The 21016-nt window shown below is 36.4% G+C and overlaps 1 protein-coding gene across 3 annotated transcripts in view; it reads left to right on the top strand.

Moving 5' to 3' along the window:
- Positions 1-21016, top strand: part of CEP70 (centrosomal protein 70) — an 80339-nt gene that overhangs the window by 25072 nt on the left and 34251 nt on the right. For all 3 annotated transcript variants that reach the window (XM_053598907.1, XM_053598906.1, XM_053598905.1), the window contains 6 exons: positions 1469-1596; positions 5025-5115; positions 5541-5664; positions 6453-6633; positions 15873-16042; positions 20846-20902. In XM_053598907.1, coding sequence (XP_053454882.1) covers positions 1528-1596; positions 5025-5115; positions 5541-5664; positions 6453-6633; positions 15873-16042; positions 20846-20902 — 692 coding nt within the window. In that variant the 5' untranslated portion in view covers positions 1469-1527. The remainder of the gene's footprint in view (positions 1-1468; positions 1597-5024; positions 5116-5540; positions 5665-6452; positions 6634-15872; positions 16043-20845; positions 20903-21016) is intronic.

Below are 21016 nucleotides of genomic sequence, written 5' to 3'. Positions count from 1 at the left end.
TAATTTTATGAGACATAAGGCCTGTTTCTTCAACAAAGAGCATGTAAAGAAAAAAAAAACAGATATAGGATTGTTACAGATTAAAAGGGACTTAAGAAGAGATAACCAAATAGTATATAGGGACCTTACTTATATCCTGATTTGAAAAAAAGTCATGAGGACATTTTTAAGACCTGTGAGGGAAACTGAACATGGGCTAGCTATTAAGTGATATTAAGGCATTACTATTAATTTTATTGGATGTGGTAATGGTACTGAGGTCATGTTTAAAAAGAGTCTGTGTTAGAAATGTTACTAAAATATATGTGGGTGAGAGAAAAATAACAAATGAAAGAATAGTGGTAATCGTTGAAGCGGGGTTGATGAATACAGGGTTCCTTATACTCTTTCTTTACTTTTGGATATTTTTTAAAATTTCCCTAAAGTTAAAAACAAAACCAGTGAAAAGGTGGTAGCAGCTGAAATTGGATGATATTTTCAAAAAAGAACTTTATATATATATATATATAGAACGAGGAGTTTTATGCAGTGGGTAATGGAGTTGTCGAGAGACCGAAATTTGAAGGAGGTGTCAAACAACAGAAATGGCAGAATTTGGGAATTTGTAAAATATGAGCTAAAAACGAGTTATTGGTGATTAGTATATTGCTCAGATGGATTTCACTATCTGAAGCAGGTATATGAGGGCAGAAGGGTATTTTAGAAGGAACCTGAATTGGCAGCCAGAAGGCCGATTTCAGATCAATTCTGGGAAGGTCATTTCACCTTTCTGCACCTTACTTGTTAATAGTTACATCTCTCCCTACACTCTTTCCTGCCACCTGTGAAGAGCTAGAGATTTGGATTAAACAGTTTCCAAGGTCCCCTCAATCTCTAAAATTCCATGATCCTAATGTGATTTTGCTTCTGTAAAAAAGGAATTACGTTTCTATATCAAAGAAATCAAGGAATTATTTTTCCTATAGAATGGCAGCATCCTAGATAGTAAGAGCTAATGATAATAGAGTAGACTGAATATAAACTTTTTTGGTGCCAAATAGTATTCCTTATTGCTAGCTTCTGATTTACCGAGAATAAAGACCACCTGAGAAAGCAGCACTCCATTCATCCTTGGAACCCAGTGAATTATTAAATATGCCTGTAACTGTGAGTTAGGCACAGTTCTTTCAGATTTTGGGGAAATAGCGTCCAAGAGGTAACAGTTTGTTAGTGTCACATGCTTCTCACATCATAGAGTTAAGACAAATAGTTTTTTCTCTCTTCATCGTGTATATGTATGTGTATAGAATCCCATAATTTATTTCCGGAGAACATTGTAAGATAGGTTTATTCAAATCATTCTTACAGTCAGCTATCTACTATGTCATAAGGTTGTAACGCAGGAATGGCCTAAATTGCTCAGCAAGAGAAGGGGGTTCTTTTAAATATACTTTAACTCCTATTGTATTTTTTTTCTTTTTTCATTTAGGTGACATATTTTATTTTCTATTGCCATTTGCCACTTCTTCAGATTCTACAAAAGAAACTATGTTTCCAGCAGCCTCCAAAGCCCAGGAGTCCAGTCAATCATCAGAGAGAGTCATGACTCAAAAACAGGTAAACTTTAAATATTTTAAGCTGATGTTTCTCAAAATATATGCCACAAATGCTACATATTCAAATGGGGAAAATCTAACTTTGGAAGGATTCTTTGGTGAAATAATTTTGGGAAGTTCTGGGTTAAAGACTATTAAATAATTTCATCACTCCAAAACTTCTCAATATTATCAGTCTCCTAAAGTCTACAATACTTCCTACTTAATTAATAAGCTAGATTGATGAACTTTTTTTTTTTTTTGAGACAGAGTCTTATTATGTTGCTCTTAGTAGAGTACTAAGGCGTCATGGCTCACAGCAACCTCAAACTCTTGGGTGTAAGTGATTCTCTGCCTCAGTTTCCCAAGTAGCTGGGACTACAGGCACCCACCACAACACCGGCTATTTTTTGTTGTAGTTGTCATTGTTATTTAGCAGGTCCAGGCTGGGTTCGAACCCGCCAGCCCTAGTGTTTTGGGCTGGCACCCTAACCACTGAGCAATGGATGCCAAGCCTGATGAGCACTTCATTAGACTAGTGTACTGTAGTGCATACTTGGGAAAATACCATTCCCAACTATTTTCAGAATCTATAAACAGTTACTTTATTCTTTCTCTTAAAATATAAGATGTATCAGGGAATAATATGTATAATTTGATCATTCAGAAAATATGTTACCCTATTATATAGAAATCATTTTGTTTTTATGAATTATAGTAGATAGCCACTAAGTCACCCACACAAAACTTAGGGTTTCTAAACAAATGTCAGTGATAATTTTAGTTCTCTGTCCACCATGTCAAGGTGGGGAACCTGCACCCTTGGGGCCACATGTGGCCTCTATCCTTGAATATGGCCTTTTGACTGAATCCAAATTTTATAAATAAGACCTTTTAATAAAGGGATTTGTTCTGTGAAGTTAGGATTCGGTGAAGGATCTGCACTTAGGGATCTGGAGGGCCACATGTAGCCTTGAGGCTGCAGGTTTCCCACCCCAAGGTAAATGAGGGGAAAGTTATGAGGGGGAGATGTATAGGAAAAAAAGATGGAAGAAAAAGTCAGGAGTCAAAAGGAAGATTTATTTGGCTGTGAATTACAGTGCTATCAAAGAATCATAAGTGAACAAAAGGGAGACTCCCGTCTCTACCAAAAATAAAAAAATTAGTGGTGTTATACCTTCTCAACTTCTTAGGAAGCTGAGGCAGGATGATTGCTTGAGCCCAGGATTTTGAGGTTGCAGTGAGCTATGATGATAACCCTGCACTCTAGCTGGGGTGACAGAGCAAGACTCTCAAAAAAAAAAACAATCATCAGGGTTATTTGTCTTTTGCATTGATAAATTCTTTAATATATGAGGGATGAAGAGGAGGGGGAATATGGGAGGAGGGAGGGAATTTGGGGGAACCTCACATAATGTGCATGATGCAATGGTACATTTCAGAACTATTAAGAAATGAGTATAGAGTGGTGCCTGTGGCTCAGTGAGTAGGGCTCCAGCCCCACCAAGGGTGGCGAATTTGAACCCGGCCCCAGCCAAACTGTAACAACAACAAAAAAGTAGCCGAGCATTGTGGCAGGTGCCTGTAGTCCCAGCTACTCGGGAGGCTGAGGCAAGAGAATCGCCTAAACCCAAGAGATGGAGGTTGCTGTGAGCTGTGATGTTACGGCACTCTACCGAGGGTGATGAAGTGAGACTGTGTCTCTAAAAAATGAAAAAATAAAAAAAAAAAGAAATGAATATAATTGTGATGAATGTGTTACCTAGTTCAATGTAAGCATTTCACATAGTATATCAAAACAGTACCCCGAACCCCATAAATGCATGAATGTACAAAGTTATAATTTAATAAAAATTAAAAAATATATATATGAGGGGACATTTGGATATGGATTTAATACTTCTATTTGTGCTTTGTCTATTATCTGAATTATTGATCTTTAAACTATTACACTGATTACATACTATATAACTAATGAACTTCTTTATTGTACATATTATATTTTTAAAGCATTTAAACATTGAAAATTTACACAGATAACCTTTTCACAAATATGCTTTAAACTATCAAAAATGTCCAAAGCGGCTTGGCGCCTGTAGCTCAGGGGGTAGGGCGCCAGCCACATACACCAGAGCTGGCGGGTTTGAATCCAGCCCAGGCCTGCCAAACAACGACAACTGCAACCAAAAAATAGCCAGGCATTGTGGTGAGCGCCTGTAGTCCAGCTAGTTGGAAGGCTGAGGTAAGAGAATTACTTAAGCCCAGACTTTGAGGTTGCTGTAAGCTGTGACACCATGGCACTCTTCCAAGGGTGACAAAGACTCTATCTCAAAAAAACAAAACACATACACACACATGTCCAAAGCAATCACACGGTGATTTTAAAATTGATAATTGTACTTACATTAAAAATGGATTTAGGCTGGGTGCAGTGGCTCACACCTATAATCCTAGCACTTTGGGAGATCAAGCAAGAGAGTTGCTTGAGCTCAGTAGTTTGAGGTTGCTGTGAGCTTTAATGAGGCCATGGTACACTAGCCTGGGCAACAGAGTGAGACTCTATCTCAAACAAACAAAAAAGTGGATTTAAAATTATTAATGTTATGGATTAAAATGTGTTAATTTAAAAATCTCTATTTCTATTCTTATGGGTTTTTTGTTCTTTTTTCATATTACATCTTCCATTATTATATTTTTATTCACTTACTCTACAGCAGAAGTTCTCAACCTTTGGGTCGTGACCCCAGGAAGTGTATTAAAGAGCCACAGCATTACAAAGGTTGAGAACCACTGCTCTAGAGAGTTAGGATTCTTTTCACAGGTTTAGGATATAAATATATGTTTAGAATCAAGGATATAAAACTCTAGCGTGTCCTTCAAAGTAATTCAACTAGAGTCAGTTATCCATATGGACAAGCTCCTTTTTCTAGTTCATCCTTGTCCTTTATAAAAGGAATTGTCTAAAACATTGGCTTCAACTAATCAGGTATGTTTTGATCTTTTTATTATGAAACTATCACTTGTTTCTGAGTAACTCACCTTTTCTTTACTGTTTAATTAATGTAACCTAATTTGCAGCTGTTTTTTCTGGGCAGGGCTGGTCTAGTTTAGTTAAATTTAAAACCTCAGATCTGTTTGGTTCAGCAAAGTTGTAAAGTGGTGGTAGTGATGGTGGTGGTAGTGGTTTTTATTTTAATTTGCCCATTAAGGACCATATAAGGACTTTTTGTAATGTAATAATTTATGCTTATTTGCATACTTCTGGTCTATTACTCATTTTGCTAGAAAAATTAATTTTTCTAAATTATGAATAAAAATATACATTTTAAAAAAGCTTTTGGAGAAGAAGTTCTATTCTGAAAACACAGGAAATTATACATATAAGATGGTATTTCTTCAGTCTTTATATCTTAAAGTTTATCCTTTTTTTCTCTCTCTTTATAATTGTAGCAGGAAGAAGCAGAATGGGAAAACGTAAATATGCTGTTGATGACACATGGCTTAAAACCATTGTTCCTAGTCAAAAGAACAGATCTTAAAGGTAATTAGATCCTACTCTTGCTCCTTCAGGTAAAAAACTTCTTTCTCTCTCTCTCTCTCTTTTTTTTTTTTTTTTTTTTGAGACAGAGTCTCAAGCTGTTGCCCTCGGTAGAGTGCTGTGGCATCACAGCTAAGCAACCTCCAACTCTTGGGCTTAAGTGATTCTCTTGCCTCAGACTCCCAAGGAGCTGAGACTACAGGTGCCCGCCACAACATCCGGCTATTTTTTGGTTGTAGTTGTCATTGTTCTTTGGGGGGCCTAGGCTGGATTCAAACCCACCAGCTCTGCTGTATGTGGCTGGCACCCTTGCTGCTGAGCTACAGGCACTGAGCCCCCCTCTTTTTCCTTTTAAAATATTTTATCTTTAATTTTTTTTACCTTATGTTTATTTTTACTATTTGTATTGTATTTTTTAAAAACTGCAGATCTAATCATTTTTGACAAACACTCATCACAGACAATGAGACAAAATTTGAAAACGTTGGTGGAAGAAACATCACGTCAGCACAACATGATACAGGAGCTCATAGAAACTAATCAGCAGCTTAAGTAAGAACATGCGGAAGGTCTCTTTTGAATTATTTGTATATATTTAAAAAATAACTGCCTTGAAAAGCATCTTGAAATTTAATTTTCCACTTTGATTAAATGTTAGAGTTTAAAAATAATTTCCGTGGGTAAATAGGTAAAATTTTAATAGGTAAATCTTCTGTTAATAGCTTAGCCATTTGTTTAATGGTACTCTATATTTCTTCTACTAGTTTCTGTTACAGGCTGAGCATCCCAAATCCAAAAATCCAAAATGTTCTAAAATTCAAGGTTTTTTGAGCTACAGTATGATGCTCAAAGGAAATACTCACTGAGAGTGTTTCAGATTTTCAATTTTCAAATTTGGGATGCTTAACTGGTAAGCATGATACAAATATTCTAAAATCTGAAATCTGAAGCACTTCTGGTCCCAAACATTTCAGCTAATGGATGCTTAAACTCTATAAAATAGAAAATTTAAGAATGCAATGGGAATGAGGTAGTGGGTAGAAGGGGAGGAGGGAGGAGGTTGGGGAGTCATGGTGCATGGCACTCCTCTTAGGGGTGGGACACAAGTATAAGAGGGACTGTATCTAACAAATGCAATCAGTGCAACCTAATTCTTTGTAGCCTCAATGAATCCCAAACAATAAAAAAAAAGTCATTGCTGGTTATAAATAAATTCAATACCAGGTATAAAAAGAAACGAATGCGAAGAAATTATAGAAAGTGTGTTGTTAGATGGGTATATTTTGCCATTTGATTTATTTTTAATACTAAGGGAAGGAATTGTGTGCCTATTAAATTAGAAATGAACTTCAGCTAGAACAAAGTCGAGCGGCACATCAGGAACAACGAGCTAATGACTTGGAACAAATTGTGGAGGGTGTGAAAGCCAAAATCTGTCAATTGGAGGATGAATCCCTAAGTAGGGTTTGCCAGCAACAGAACAGAATAAAGGATCTTCAAAAGGAGCAGAAAGCTTTACAGGTACTGAGTTATGTATTTTCTTAGATGATGGTTAATACTAAAATAGCTCATTATAGTCCCAGGTGACTTCCATGTTGCTTAATTCAGTAGTTCTTACCTTAGTTGACCTATCATTGCTGACTTCTTGAAACTACCTTCACTTGTTTTCTAGAATATTCTGTTTCCCTCTTACCTTTCTGAGACAACCCTTATGTTAAAACTTAGGTGTTTATTGTGACTAAAGGAAATGAATCTTTTGTGCTGATAACCAGTTTTAATTGTATGAGATATTTCTGGTCTTTACAAACATTATATCATTGTAAATATTAAGTCCATATTTTAGGGGGTTTTGCTGACACAACACTAAATGTATTTATTGCACACTTGAGTTCAGGACGTCTAAAAGGGACCAGTATTCATCAGGCAGGATCTGGAAGTCCCCTCAGTGTGTGCTGACAGTGTTGGAAGGGTCACATCAGTTTGTGTAAATTCCAGAGACTCAGAGAAGATCAACCAGGGAACGCAGCACTAGGGAGCTCTGGTGTGCAGACAGAGACAGTTGGTGCTCTGCCCTCATTTATGCTGCCAACTTGAAGCAGGCACAGGTGGAGCTACTGGTATTGGTCATAGCTTCAGAGAAGACATTGTCATTATTTGAATGCCAAATCTGTTTTTGTTACTCATCAGTCAACAAAATCCTGTATGATTAGAACATTATAACTTGGGCGGCGCCTGTGGCTCAGCGGGTAGGGCTCCGGCCCCATATGTCGAGGATGGCGGGTTCAAACCCAGCCCCAGCCAAACTGCAACAACAACAACGACAAAAAAAATAGCTGGGCGTTGTGGCGGGCGCCTGTAGTCCCAGCTACTTGGGAGGCTGAGTCAAGAGAATCTCCTAAGCCCAAGCATTTGGAGGTTGCTGTGAGCTGTGTGACGCCACGGCACTCTACCGAGGGCGATAAGATAAGACTCTGTCTCTACAAAAAAAAAAAAAAAAAGAACATTATAACTTTAGCTTGGCTTTGTTAGGTTGCTTTCCTCATCAATAGTACATTTATAGGGCAGCGCCTGTGGCTCAATGGGTAGGGCGCTGGCCCCATATACCAAGGGTGGCGGGTTTGTACCTGGCCCCCGCCAAACTGCAACAAAAAATAGCCGGGCATTGTGGCGGGCACCTGTAGTCCTAGCTACTCGGGAGGCTGAGGCAAGAGAATCACCTAAGCCCAGGAGTTTGAGATTGCTGTGAGCTGTGATGCCACAGTATTCTACTGGGGGCAATAAATTAAGACTCTGTCTCTAAAAAAAAAAAAAAGTATGTTTATAAAAACTCTCTAAAGGGAATGGGTTTTTGAAAATGATTCTATTAATTTATGCAGAGGTTTGACTTTGCTCTTAGACATAGCCTCTGTGGAAATCCAAAACCCTTTAACTCATTGACTTATTTATGTGAGAAACCAGCATTAAATTATTAAAAACATAAAACACAAATTTAGCAGGGTTTTAGGCACTTCATAGAACAGATGTTTGAGGTTGTGGGTGATTTAAATGATGTACTATGTATTTTCTTTTTTCTTTCTTTTTTTTTTTGTTAGAGACAGAGTCTCACTATGTCGCCCTTGGTAGAGTGCTGTGGCATCACAGCTCACAGCAACCTCAAACTCTTGGGCTTAAGCGATTCTCTTGCCTCAGCCTCCCAGGTAGCTGGGACGACAGGTGTCTGCTATAATACCCAGCTATTTTCTTATTGCAGTTGTCATTGTTGTTTAGCTGGCCAGGGCTGGGCTCAAACCCACTAGCCTCAGTGCATGTGGCTGGCATCATAACCACTGTGCTACGGGCGCCGAGCCAGTACTGTGTATTTTCTATCAAATACTTTCATCTGTCATAAATGATCTATGGTGCTATTAACATTAACTCTTTGTACTAATACCCAGGACAGTGTCAGAATACCAGTTTCTTCATATCCTCATCAATACTTTGTATTGGTTACCTTCATTTTGATGAGTATTCTCACTGGGTATAAAATTATAAGTTGGCAATTATTTTCTTTTAGCATTTGAAGGAATCTCTTGGATTCCATTGTTTATGATGAGAATTCAGGTGCCAATCTATTTGTGACTCCTTTGAATGCAGTCTGCTTTTCCTTTGGCTGCCTTTAATATTTTTCTCTTTGCTTTTGTTTCAAAACCATTTCACTTTGTGCCTTGGCAAGTTTTCGTTTGATTTATCTTCCTTGGATTTTATAGCATTTCTTGATAACTTGATGTCTATCATCAATTTTGACAAATTCTTAACTATTGTATCTTCAAATGTTGCTTCTGTCCCATTCTTTCTTTTCAGTTTTTCTGATTCCAGTTGTTAATATTTATCCTTGAATCTACTATGTCTTTTATGTTTTTTCTTTGTTTATTGTCATTCTTTTGCCTTTTATTACTTTATCCTGGATAATTTTTTTTAATTACTATATTTTTTAGTTTTGGGATTTCTATTTTATTCCTTGCTTTGGTTTCTAGTTTTTTCCTATAATTCTGCTTTGTATCTTTTTGAACCTATTAAATTTACTTGGTTTAAAATTTCTGTCTGGTTTTGGAACAAGGTAGAGGTGGTAGTTGCACACAACTTTTGAGAATGTCCTAAATGCCACTGAATTATTCACTTTAAATTGGTTGATTTTTTCATGTGAATTTCATCCCAATTAAAAAAATTTCTCTGATAATTCATTTACCTGAGTATCAGTGTATTGGTCTTTATAGTCTATTTTTTCTTTAGGTTCCATCCATGCCATCTTGACTGTTAGTGTGCCTAGTTATTTTTACTACATTCTAAGCTTTGTATAGGAACCATTATAGAATAAATTGAGGCTTACTGTGATGTTATTTTGCCCTAGAGATGATTATGTTTGCTCTGGTAGACATTTAGGTGCACTAGTACCCTGGGATCATCTTAATACAGCTTAAAAGATTATGATCACTGGATGTGGGGGCGATCTGGCTGCGACATCTGTCACCCCATTGATTTCCAGGGTTGATTCGGCTGATCTGGCTGGCTAGGTGGGTGTCCCCTTCCTCCCATACCACTCCATGTGCGTCCTCCTGAAGCTGTGCACTCGGTCAAAGACGATGACCTTCCCCGATAGAGGAGGATCATTTTTTGGTGTAGGGTATACGAGTAGCTGCACTCCCCTGCTAGAACCTCCAAACAAGCTTTCAAGGTCCATTTGTAGGAGAATGTAGGGTAGTCAAGCTTCCAAAACCCCAGACACATCCAAATGAGGCGCTGCATGTGGCAGTCTGTCTTTAAAAAAAAAAAAAAAGATTATGATCAGATACTCTTCAGTCTGTATTTAAGAAATACTCTCTCACCTTCAATTTTTTGGAATAGTTTGTTTAAATAGTTCTTCTTTAATTAATTCTGCAATTAATTCATCAGATTCTGGGTTTCTCTGATGGGAGACATTATTAATGCTTCAATCTGATTACTTATTGGTCTGTTCAGGTTTTCTGTTTCTTTATGGCTCAATCTTAGTAGGATGTTATTTGCATAGGAATTCATCCATTTCTTCCAGATTTTCCAACTTATTGGTATATAGTTTATAATAGTCTCTAATAGTTCTTTTTTTTTAGTATTTTTTAAATTAGATCATAACTGCATACATTACTGCATTTATGGGGTACAATGTGCTGATTTTACATATAATTTGGAATGCTTACATCAAACTGGTTAACATATCATTCACCTTTTTCCTTTTCTTTTTTCTTTTTTTCTTTTTGAGCCAGCATCTCATTCTGTTTCCCAGGCTAGCGTGCCATGGCATCGGCCTAGCTCACAGCAATCTCGTACTCCTGGGCTCAAGCAGTCCTCCTGTCTCAGTCTCCTGAGTAGCTGGCACTACAGGTACTTGCCACAACACCCAGCTAATTTTTCTATTTTCAGTAGGGACAGGGTCTAACTTTTGCTTAGGCTGGTAAGTGATCCTCCCATCTCAGCCTCCCAAAATGCTAGGAATATGGGCATGAGCCCACTATGCTCGGCCAGTTCATTGCATTATATTTCTGCAGTATCATTTGTTTCCTCTTCCATTTCTGATTTTATCTGAGTCTTTGCTCTCTCTCTCTCTTTCCAGAAGTTCTTAAATTTTTTAGTTTCATCATTGATCCATTGATCATTTAAGAGAATGTTTAATTTCTATATGTTTGTGTAGTTTACAAAGATTTTCGTAGTATTGATTTCTAGTTTTAGTCCATTATGATCAGAAAAGATACTTGACATGATTGACTCTTTTGAGTTTGTTCTGTGGCTAAGATATGGTCTATTTTGGAGGATGTTTCATGTGCTGATGAGAAGTGAGAATAATGTGTACAAGGTCAAACAGTTACATCTGTCTGTCCCTTGGCTATCTGGTCACCATAGTGATATTCAGCAATGAGGTATGTGGCACTTTTTCTAGGATGAGTTTGTGAACTTAACTGTCTGACCTCATATTCTGCAGCAGTTGGGTGAAATCTTCTATAAGTGTCAGGTCCACTAGGTTGAGTGTGTAGTTTAACTCCAGTGTTTCCTTGTTGATTTTCTGTCTCGATGTTCTATTTCTGAGTAGGATTTTGAAGTCAACTGCTATTAATGTATTTCAGTCTATACAGAGTATCACTCTGTTGCCCAGGCTAGGTGCCATGTCATTAGCCTAGCTCACAGCAACTTCAAACTCCTGGTTTAAGTGATTCTCCTGCCTCAGCCTCCTGAGTAGCTGGGACTATAGATGTCTACCACAACACCCAGCTCATTTTCCTATTTTTAGTAGAGATGGTCTTGTTCTTGCTCAGGCTGATCTCAAACTCCTGACCTCATGCAATCTGCCTACCTCAGCCTCCCAGAGTGCTAGAATTATAGGCATGAGCCACCATGCCTAGCCTTATAGTGACTTTCTTTGTCTCTTTTTACAGTCTTTTACTTATTGTCTCTTTTATTTGATATACATAGTATTATAGCTACTCTTGCTCTTGTTTGGTTTCCATTTGCATAGAATATCTTTTTCCAAACCTTCATTTTTCAGTCTGTATATGTCTTTATATGTGAAGTGAGTTTCTTGTAGGCACTGTATAGTTGGGTCTTATTAATTTTTCTTTTTTACATTCAGCCACTCTTTGTCCTTTAAGTAGAGAATTTAATCCGTTTATATTCAATCTTGTTATTTTAGCTAAGGACTTAATACTGCCATTTTGATACTTAGTTTTGGTTGCTTTGTAATTCCTCTCTTCCTTTCTTTTGTGGTTAAATGATTTTCTTCCTTTTTGATTAAGTGTTTTAATCATTTTAATCATTGCTTTTTATTTTTACTGTATAAATTTTTGCTTTGTGATTACCATGAAGCTTACAAAGAACATCTTCTAGATGTAACAAGTATTTAAACAGATAACAGCCTATCCTTGATCACAAAGAAAAGAATAGAAGCAAACAAAGGAAAAATGAAAAAGAAACTGCACTTTAACTCTCCTTCCTCCCACATTTTAATTCATATCAATTTACATGTTTTTATATTGCCTGTCTCTTAACAGGTTGTTGTAAGCCATTATAATTTTTGATAAATTTGTTTTGGGGGCTTTATGAGTGGATTGCATGTATTGAATGTATTGTGTTCTTGGGGGATTTCTTTCTTTTTGATTTTCCTTTATTTCAGATTGAAGAACTCCCTTTAGCCATTATTGTTAAGACAGGTCTAGTGGTGATGAATTCCTTGAGCTATTGTTTGTCCAAAAGACTTTATTTCCCCTTCACATTCAAAGGATAGCTTTGCTGAGTATAGTATTCTCAGTTGGCAAGTTTGTGTTTTTTGTTTGTTTGTTTGTTTTGACCACTTTGAGTATGTTGTCTTACTATCTCCTGGCCTATATGGTTTTTGCTGAGAAGTCAGTTGCCAGAAGAGTCAGAACTTCTGTATATGTTGTTTCCTTTCTCTGGCTGCTTTTTGGATCCTCTCTTTGTCCTTCACCTTTTGGCACTTTGACACTTTTATTATTATATGCCTCAGGATGGTCTTATTCAAGTTGAATCTGTTTGGTCATACCTTCCTGTATCTGGATTTTTATCCTTCCTCTAGGTTTGGATAGTTTTCTATTACTATTTCTTTTTAATAAGCTTTCTACCCCTCACTGTCTTTATTTATTTATTTATTTATTTATTTTTTGACCAGAGCCCGTTTGAACCCACCACCTCCAGTATATGGGGCCGGCACCCTACTCCTTTGAGCCACAGGCACCACCCTACCCCTCGCTGTTTTTCAGTTCCCACTTGAAGGCCAATGATTCTGAGATCTGTTCTCCCTCTTCCCCCCAAGAGAGAGTCTCAAGCTGTCACCCTGGGTAGAGTGCTGTGGCATCATAGCTTACAGCAACCTTTAACTCTTGGACTCAAGCAATCCTCTTGCCTCAGTTTTTCTATTTTTAGTAGAGATAGGGTCTTGCTCTTGCTCAGGCTGGTCTCAAATTTGTGAGCTCAAGCAATCCACCTGCCTCAGCCTCCCAGAGTGCTAGGATTACAGGCATGAGACACCTCGCCCAGTCTAGATTTGTTCTTTTGAGGGAATTTCAATATCTGTCAGGCATTCTTTGTTCTTTCTCATTCTGTTTTTCTTTTTCTCCTCTAACTGTATTTACAAATAGCCTGTTTTGATACTCACTGATGTTTTTCTTCTACCTGATCCATTCTACTGTTAAGAGCCTCTAATACATTTTTTAGTTCAGAAACTATGTATATTGGTTCTAGGATTGTTGATTTTTTTTTTTTTAACATTACAAACTCTGTTAAATATGTCTGATACATTCCTGAATTTATTTTCTGTGTTATCTTAGAGTTCACTGAGTTTCCTTAAATCTACAAATTTGAGTGGTGGACAGTGACTCACATCTGTAATCTTAGCACTTTGGGAGGTTAACATGAGAGGGTCACTTGAGGCCAGTCTGGGCCACATAACAAGATCCCATCTCTATGGTTGCTATTATTTCTTGTGTATACATGTCTGTGTTTTCATATCGAAGGATTTGTCATTTATTTTCATCTTCACTACTGGCGTATTTTGTTTTTCTTGGATACATTTGGTTAGAGCATGGTTCTCAACCTTCCTAATGCTGCGACCCTTTAGTACAGTTCCTGTGAGTCTTTGAGAACTGCTGGGTTAGAGGTTCCTTGAAATTGACCTGTTGAATTTTCTGTTTGTTAGGTCATTGCCTTCTTTGTTTATACTAAGTGGCAGCTTAAGCCTAGGTTTGCTTCAGCTCTTACAAATGTCCCAGATGGGGGAGGTGCCAAAGGGGATACCTTGACTGTGTGGAGTGGTTAGGAGTTCTTTTCCAGGGGGCCCATGGAGCAGGCTTTCTACAGTGTGGGGCTATTGAATAGCCACTCTGATTTGGCATCTCTTGGGACTGAGATCAGAACAAAGAATTGCAGGCTGGGGTTGCTTTTCTCACCTCTACCCTTTGACTCTGGCGTCCGCAGGGCTTTTTCTCCTTATAGGCAATAACATTGCTTTCTGTGGGTGGAGGCAAGAACAGTTCTGGAAGGGAATCCAACGTGGTGTAGTAGCTGGCTATTCCCCTTGATCTCACTTTTTCTGGTAGAAACTGTGAGTCCAGGGAAAATTGTCTGTATGCAGTGCCTTGCTGATTAGGGAGGGGCATTGCATATATAGAGGTCTGATTTTCTTACTGTCTGCTCAGAGTTTTTTCACTTCTCTGTGGCTCCAAGGATTATCTCATCTTCAAATTTGAGTTCTGTAATATTTTTGGTGATAATTTTGGCACTGGATGTTTGTTTTGATTTTCTGTGGTTCGAAGAAGTGAAGCCAGATTACCTCTACTCTTGTCATTTTGGTGATATCACTATCCCGGATTATTTTTATTTTATTTTATTTATTTATTATTTTTCTTGAGACAGAGTCTCACTATGTGGCCCTGGGTACAGTGCCATGGCGTCACAGCTCACAGCAACCTCAAACTCCTGGGCTTAAGCGATTCTCTTCCCTCAGCCTCCCAAGTAGCTGGGACTATAGGTGCCCACTGCAACACCTGGCTATTTTTTGTTGCAGTTGTCATCGTTATTTGGAAGGCCCAGGTCGGGTTTGAACCCTCCAGCCCCCTTGTATGTAGTCAGCACCCTAGCCACTGAGCTACAGGTGCTGAGCCTATCCCTGATTATTATTTATTTATTTATTTATTTATTTATTGAGATAGAGTCTCATTATGTCGCCCTCAGTAGAGAGCTGTCCTGTCACAGCTCACAGCAACCTCAAACTCTTGGACTCAAACATTTCTCTTGCCTCAGCCTCCCAAGTAGCTGGGACTACAGGTGCCTGCCATAACGCCTGGCTATTTTTTGTTGCAGTTGTCATTGTTGTTTAGCTGGCCTGGGCTGGGTTCAAACCTGCCACCTTCAGTGTATGTGGCGGGTGCCATAACCACTGTGAAATGGGCGCCGAGCCTATTATTTATGTTTTAAGAAAACAATTTACTTTGGAATGTATTTAAATAGGGTAGTATTAATATGACTATATGCTTTTAAGCGACTATAACATTTTAAATTTCAAAATGTTAAGGGGATACAAATGTCTGTGGTTACATGGATCACTTTTATAATGCTTGAGTCATGGCTGTAAGTGTGTCCATCACCCAGAATAGTGTTCACTATACCTGTTAAGTAGTTTTCATCCATTCCTTCCTCTTCCTCCTCCCTGTTTCCTGATTACTTCTTGATGATAACTTCCTGATTATAGACTTACTCTGAGTCTCTCACTTTGCATGAATGCCTAAGTTGACTACAGCATTTGTGATCCTGAATTATCCTTGATAATTTAAGAATCTTAATTTTAATTCCTGGTTCTTTTAAACATCCTTAATATTATTATTTTCATCTAAACATCTTTTAAACATCCTAAATATTATTATTTTCATCTAAATTTTTATCCTTAATATTATTTTCATCTAAATAAAATTATAGTAGTAGTAGTATGGATATTCTTAAGGTTTTTTGCTTATTAAGAAATGCAATTACAAGCTATAATTTCCCCATTTTACAGCTATTTTACTTGTTATATTTTTAAATTTGTGATATATTAGTGTTTTTGGGGCTTACATCCATTTAAAAACAGCCTCAATACTGAAGTTCTTGAATGAAATAGAAACTGTGAAGATCCCTTTATGTATAGTTTTGTTAGGACAGCATGTCCTAGATGTATATATTATAATTATGTTTTTAAAAATTTCTTACAGGCAAAATGCCAGCATTACAAGAAAAGACGAATGGAGCAACAAGAAACTATTGCTGGTTTGCAAAATGATCTCTTGAGATTTAAGAAAGAGGAAGATGAGCGCATCGTCACTCAAAACAGAGTGTTTGCCTATCTCTGCAAAAGAGTTCCTCATACCGTCTTGGACAAACAGTAATATTTACTACATGAATTAATATGTAGCTAGATTCATCCTTTTTTTTAATCTTGGCATGGTTATACCTTTTATAAACTCTCTCTCCTCCTCATCTACTTTTTTCCTCAGCTCATCCTATACAGTTTGTTTTTGTCATGGTGCTCTATTGAGGTATAGAATCAGACATTTACTAAAAATAATACTAAACATTTAAAATTAACTCAAATTCAAAATTAAGACATTTCTCAAAAGAACACTGATTCAAAAGTGTTTGCTTTGGGATTGCTCTTTTTTTTATTAAATCATAGTTGTGTACATTCATGCAATCATGGGGTACAATGTACTGCTTTTATATACAATTTGAAATATTTTCATCAAACTGGTTAACATAGCCTTCACAGCATTTTCTTAGTTATTATGTTAAGACATTTATATTCTACATTTAGTAAATTTTACATGCACCGTAGGTGTGGTCCCACCAATTACTCTGCCCTCCCTCTCCCCTTTCCCCATACTCTTGGGCTATAATTGGGTTATAGCTTTCATATGAAAGCCTCCCCAGTCCCCTCCCCTCCCTCTCCCCTTTCCCCATACTCTTGGGCTATAATTGGGTTATAGCTGTCATATGAAAGCTATAAATTGGTTTCATAGTTGGGCTGAGTACATTGGATACTTTTTCTTCCATTCCTGAGATACTTTGCTAAGAAGAATATGTTCCAGCTCCATCCATGTAAACATGAAAGAGGTAAAGTCTCCATCTTTCTTTAAGGCTGCATAATATTCCATGGTGTACATATACCACAATTTATTAATCCATTCGTGGGTCGATGGGCACTTGGGCTTCTTCCATGACTTAGCAATTATGAATTGGGCTGCAATAAGCATTCTGGTACAAATATCTTTATTATAATGTGATTTTTGGTCTACTGGATATATACCTAGTGGATTACTTTTTTTTTCTTTTTAACGTCATTGATTTTAGGACTTTTCAGTGGAAAGAACTAAGACTATGTTTCTGGGGGAAAACAGATTTTTTTTTCTAGCTTAAGTTAACAGTATAGTATTTTTACTTAAACTCTTTGATATTACATTTGTAACTTTTTAAAAAATGTAACACTAAAAAATCATTATTCCTAAGAAAAATATAATATTACTTTTTTGCTTTATCCTGCAATACATAAAAATAGTTTTCAAAAGAATAATACCAGAATTTCTAACAATAAGCCATACTGAGTGAAACTTAAACTTCTTTGCAATTTTCTTTGAGGTTAATATGTTCCATTATAGATACAGTCAAAATGCAGTTTTCTGCAATATCTTGAAATACTTATTTCCTTTGTATGTTTGTGTCACCAAATTAAAAAGCAGTTAGGTTTATTTGTTTCGATTTATTTTCAGTTTTTAGGGATTGCTTTTTAATTTTTTATTTATTTTTAAATATGTAATTCACATTGATAATTATGTAATTATTTGTATTCAGAGGGGTTATTTTTTCATTCCTGTTCCCTCTACTCTATTTTCATTTCCTCCATAGGTAACTGATTTTAAATGTTTAATGTTATTTTTAGCAATACATACATATTGGTATTATCTTCATATTCCCCCTTGAGTAAAAGGTAGCACCTTTTTTTGTTCTCTTATCAGTATAAACTAATTTATTTTAGTAGGATTGGGAATCTTTACTAATTAAGTATTGGTATTTTACTATAAAAATAAATGAGCTGGCTGGTCCGATGGTAGTGAGTTATCAGAGCTTATTAACATTAGTGTCATTAAAGTTGTTATTCAACTCTCCACTGCTAAATTTGACTGGCTAAACAAAATAAATAAATAAAAAATAAATGAGGTAAGATATAAGGTTAAAATTATAAACTGTTTTGATAATTATTTAAGAGGTAATATACATATAATACACTTATACATATATAATTTTCATCCCTTTGAAGGAAGAGAAAGAACAAACACATTAATTCGTAATTACATAAAAGATAGATAGGTGTGAATAAATAAAAAGAAGAAAAAAGCAAAGAAAAGAAAGGAAGAACAAAAAGAAGAGGAAAGGGAGAGAAAGACAATTACAATGGAAAGAAGAGCTTAGTGAGAGGAATGGGAGGGGAGGGAAGAGATGAAAAAAACAAAAAACAGCAGTCGATAGGAGTGAGTGAGAGAGTGAGAAAAGTATTGAGAGGGCTTGGTGTGTTCCAGGTGAAGTAAAGGTAATCGGGTATGAATTTTTCCAGTGGGCCAAAGATTATCCACTCCATGTGATTTTTAATAATACAGAATTTCAGTTTGAGATATTGAAATAAAAAATTGTGAATTAACCCCATTAGAAATACATGAGTTGTAGCTACAACAGTGACCGTCAAGTTACACAGCTACTGGGCAAAATACTATAGTGCACGCATACACCTGAGTAAAGCCGTGATTCCTGCGTTTAGTGACCTGAATAGTATTAGTAGTCTACTCAGCTAGATAGACACATACTCAGGTAAGTAAAATGTAAGACAGATAGTGATATGTACTCTACTTGGGAAACCGGGCACTTGGGGTTATGTGGGGAGAAATTAGTGAAAAGGTGGAGGTCTTCATGAAGGAGGTAACTTTTCAGCTATACTGTTAAGAATTATAGAATTTTAAAAGGCAAAGGAGGATGTTTCAGTTAGAGGAATTATAGTATCAGTGAAAGTAAATGTATTTGGGAGTGGCAAGTAGTCCAAGAGGCCTGGAAAATGATAAGGTACATGAGATGAGGGGAAAAGTCTTAGGAGACAACATAGAAGGTGTGCTGGAACTTTGAGGGACTTAAATTCCTGGCTGAAAAGTTTGGGTTCTACTTTCCACATAGCAAGAAAAATACTACAGGATTTCTGAGCAAGGAGGTTAAGCCCAGAAACAGAAAGACAAGTTAATAATTGGTTGCAATAGTCTAGGTCTAGGGGTGTCCAACTTTTTTTTCTTTGCTGAACGTTGGAAGAATAAGAGTTGTTGGGCCATACGTTAAATACACAAATACTAATGAAATCTGATTAGCAAAAAAAATGTCTGTGGTGCATACTTTTCATGATATCCAATATCACAGATAAGCAAAAAAAGCCCTCAGAAAATCAGCATATGGCCTGCAGGGCACAGGTTGGACACCGCTAGTCTAAATAAAGACTAATGAAGGCCTTAACTAGGACCAAAAGAAAGGGAGAGAGATTGCAGAGATGGATAGGAATTTGAAAGGTGGGGAACAGTCAGATAGTTAATTTTTAGGCTCAAGTTGAATAGGGAAGGAAGATGATGGTTAACAAGCTTAGGTACCTTCGGTCAGCTACGTACAGAGATCAGGCCTGTTGTTAGACGGGCCAAAGAAGAGTTGTGTTTGGGTATCATGATAACCAAGGAACAAGCGTTTCAAGGAGATGGTGGTTGGAAGTGTTATGTGCTTCCCTACGGTTTTGCTTGTTTGCCCTCAATGCATATGAGAAATAAGGATAAAGAATAATGGTCTTCAGCTAGCCTAAAATAGCTACAGCATATCTAAGACCATATAATCTAAATACAAGCTAACTTAATTGCTCAGAATTCTCAGTACTTGACACCTAATAAATCCTCCTTAAAAGTTTATTAAAGGTAATTGGTAACAATGACTCTGAATAAATGAAATTAAATGGTAGAACAAGACAGAAGTAAGAGATGAGAGGGTTTGTGTAGAATATAAAGAAAATTAAAACATATTTTCAGGATAATGTGAAAGTTTGTGTATGTTGAGATGGGGAAAGCTTAATGAGAAAGAAAGAAATTAAAAAATTATATTAAAAGCACAAATGGCTGGATTAGGTCTGAGAAAGGGGATGGGTAGGTAATAGTTTCCCAAGATAGGAGGGAAACAGTATAAATTATTCCTTTAAAAAGAGTAACATGTAAAAGCATAGTGTTATTTTATTTTTCCCTCATGATTTTTTAAATTATAAAAGCAATACAATGTACATGCTTATAAAAATTCAAACAGTATTAATGTATATAAAGTAAAATGTTACAGACCTGCTTGCCTTCCTCATTCCTGCTTAGCAGTTTGGTGTGTGTCCTTTCTATTGTTTCTTAACAGTGGTGCTATTGGCATTTTGAGTGGAACAATTCATTGTGAAGTGATGTCATATTCATTGGCAAACATTTAGCATTCTGCCCCCTCCCCAACACTGCCCTTCCACACACTCCCTAGGTTACAATATTGTTCTCCAGTTAAGAACCCATGGAGTTCTTTTTCAATACACATACAAACTCACATGAAACTTTTTTTTTGATAAAAGTAGAATAATATACATTTGATTAAAACTAGTTCATTTTTTTCCTTCATCAGTCCTTATTAGGGCATATAAATTCATATTACTTCTTCTAATGTTTCATTATTTTCCATAGCATAGATGTGCCATTATTTATTTAACCTTTCCCCTGTTGAAGGACAGGTAAATTGTTTCAGATTTTTCACTGTTAAAAATAACAGCGCAGTGAACAACTTTGTGCATCATAATGAGTTTCATCCTTTGGCAGATATTTCTGTGGGAGATATTTCTAGAGGTAGAACTGTTAGGACAGGAGAACATGCATTTACTATGTTGAGATACAATGTTTGGTTATTTATAGATCTATACTTTGAAATTAATATAAAATATATGATACTATAATGTTTGCTTCTGATAAGAATCACTTAAATTTTTTAAGCCTCCAGATAATCTGTACTTATTTTTATCACTGTAATTTGAAATTATGTAGAGAGACTAAAAGATGCTCCAATACCTCATTTTGAAAATAATTCAGTATATTTTGTTTTCTAGATTGCTTTGCCTGATTGATTACTATGAATCTAAAATTAGAAAAATACATATACGAAGGTATGAATAATCCTATATTATAATTTTTAACGTTATTATCTAATAATGAATTATATTAAAAGTTTTTATAGCATTTTGAAACTAAGTATGTTACAGAAATCTACCTAATAAATC

Source organism: Nycticebus coucang, chromosome 8 (genome assembly GCF_027406575.1).
Source record: "Nycticebus coucang isolate mNycCou1 chromosome 8, mNycCou1.pri, whole genome shotgun sequence".
In the NCBI taxonomy this organism is placed as follows: Eukaryota; Metazoa; Chordata; class Mammalia; order Primates; family Lorisidae; genus Nycticebus; species Nycticebus coucang.
This window is presented reverse-complemented; position numbering and strand designations above follow the sequence as displayed.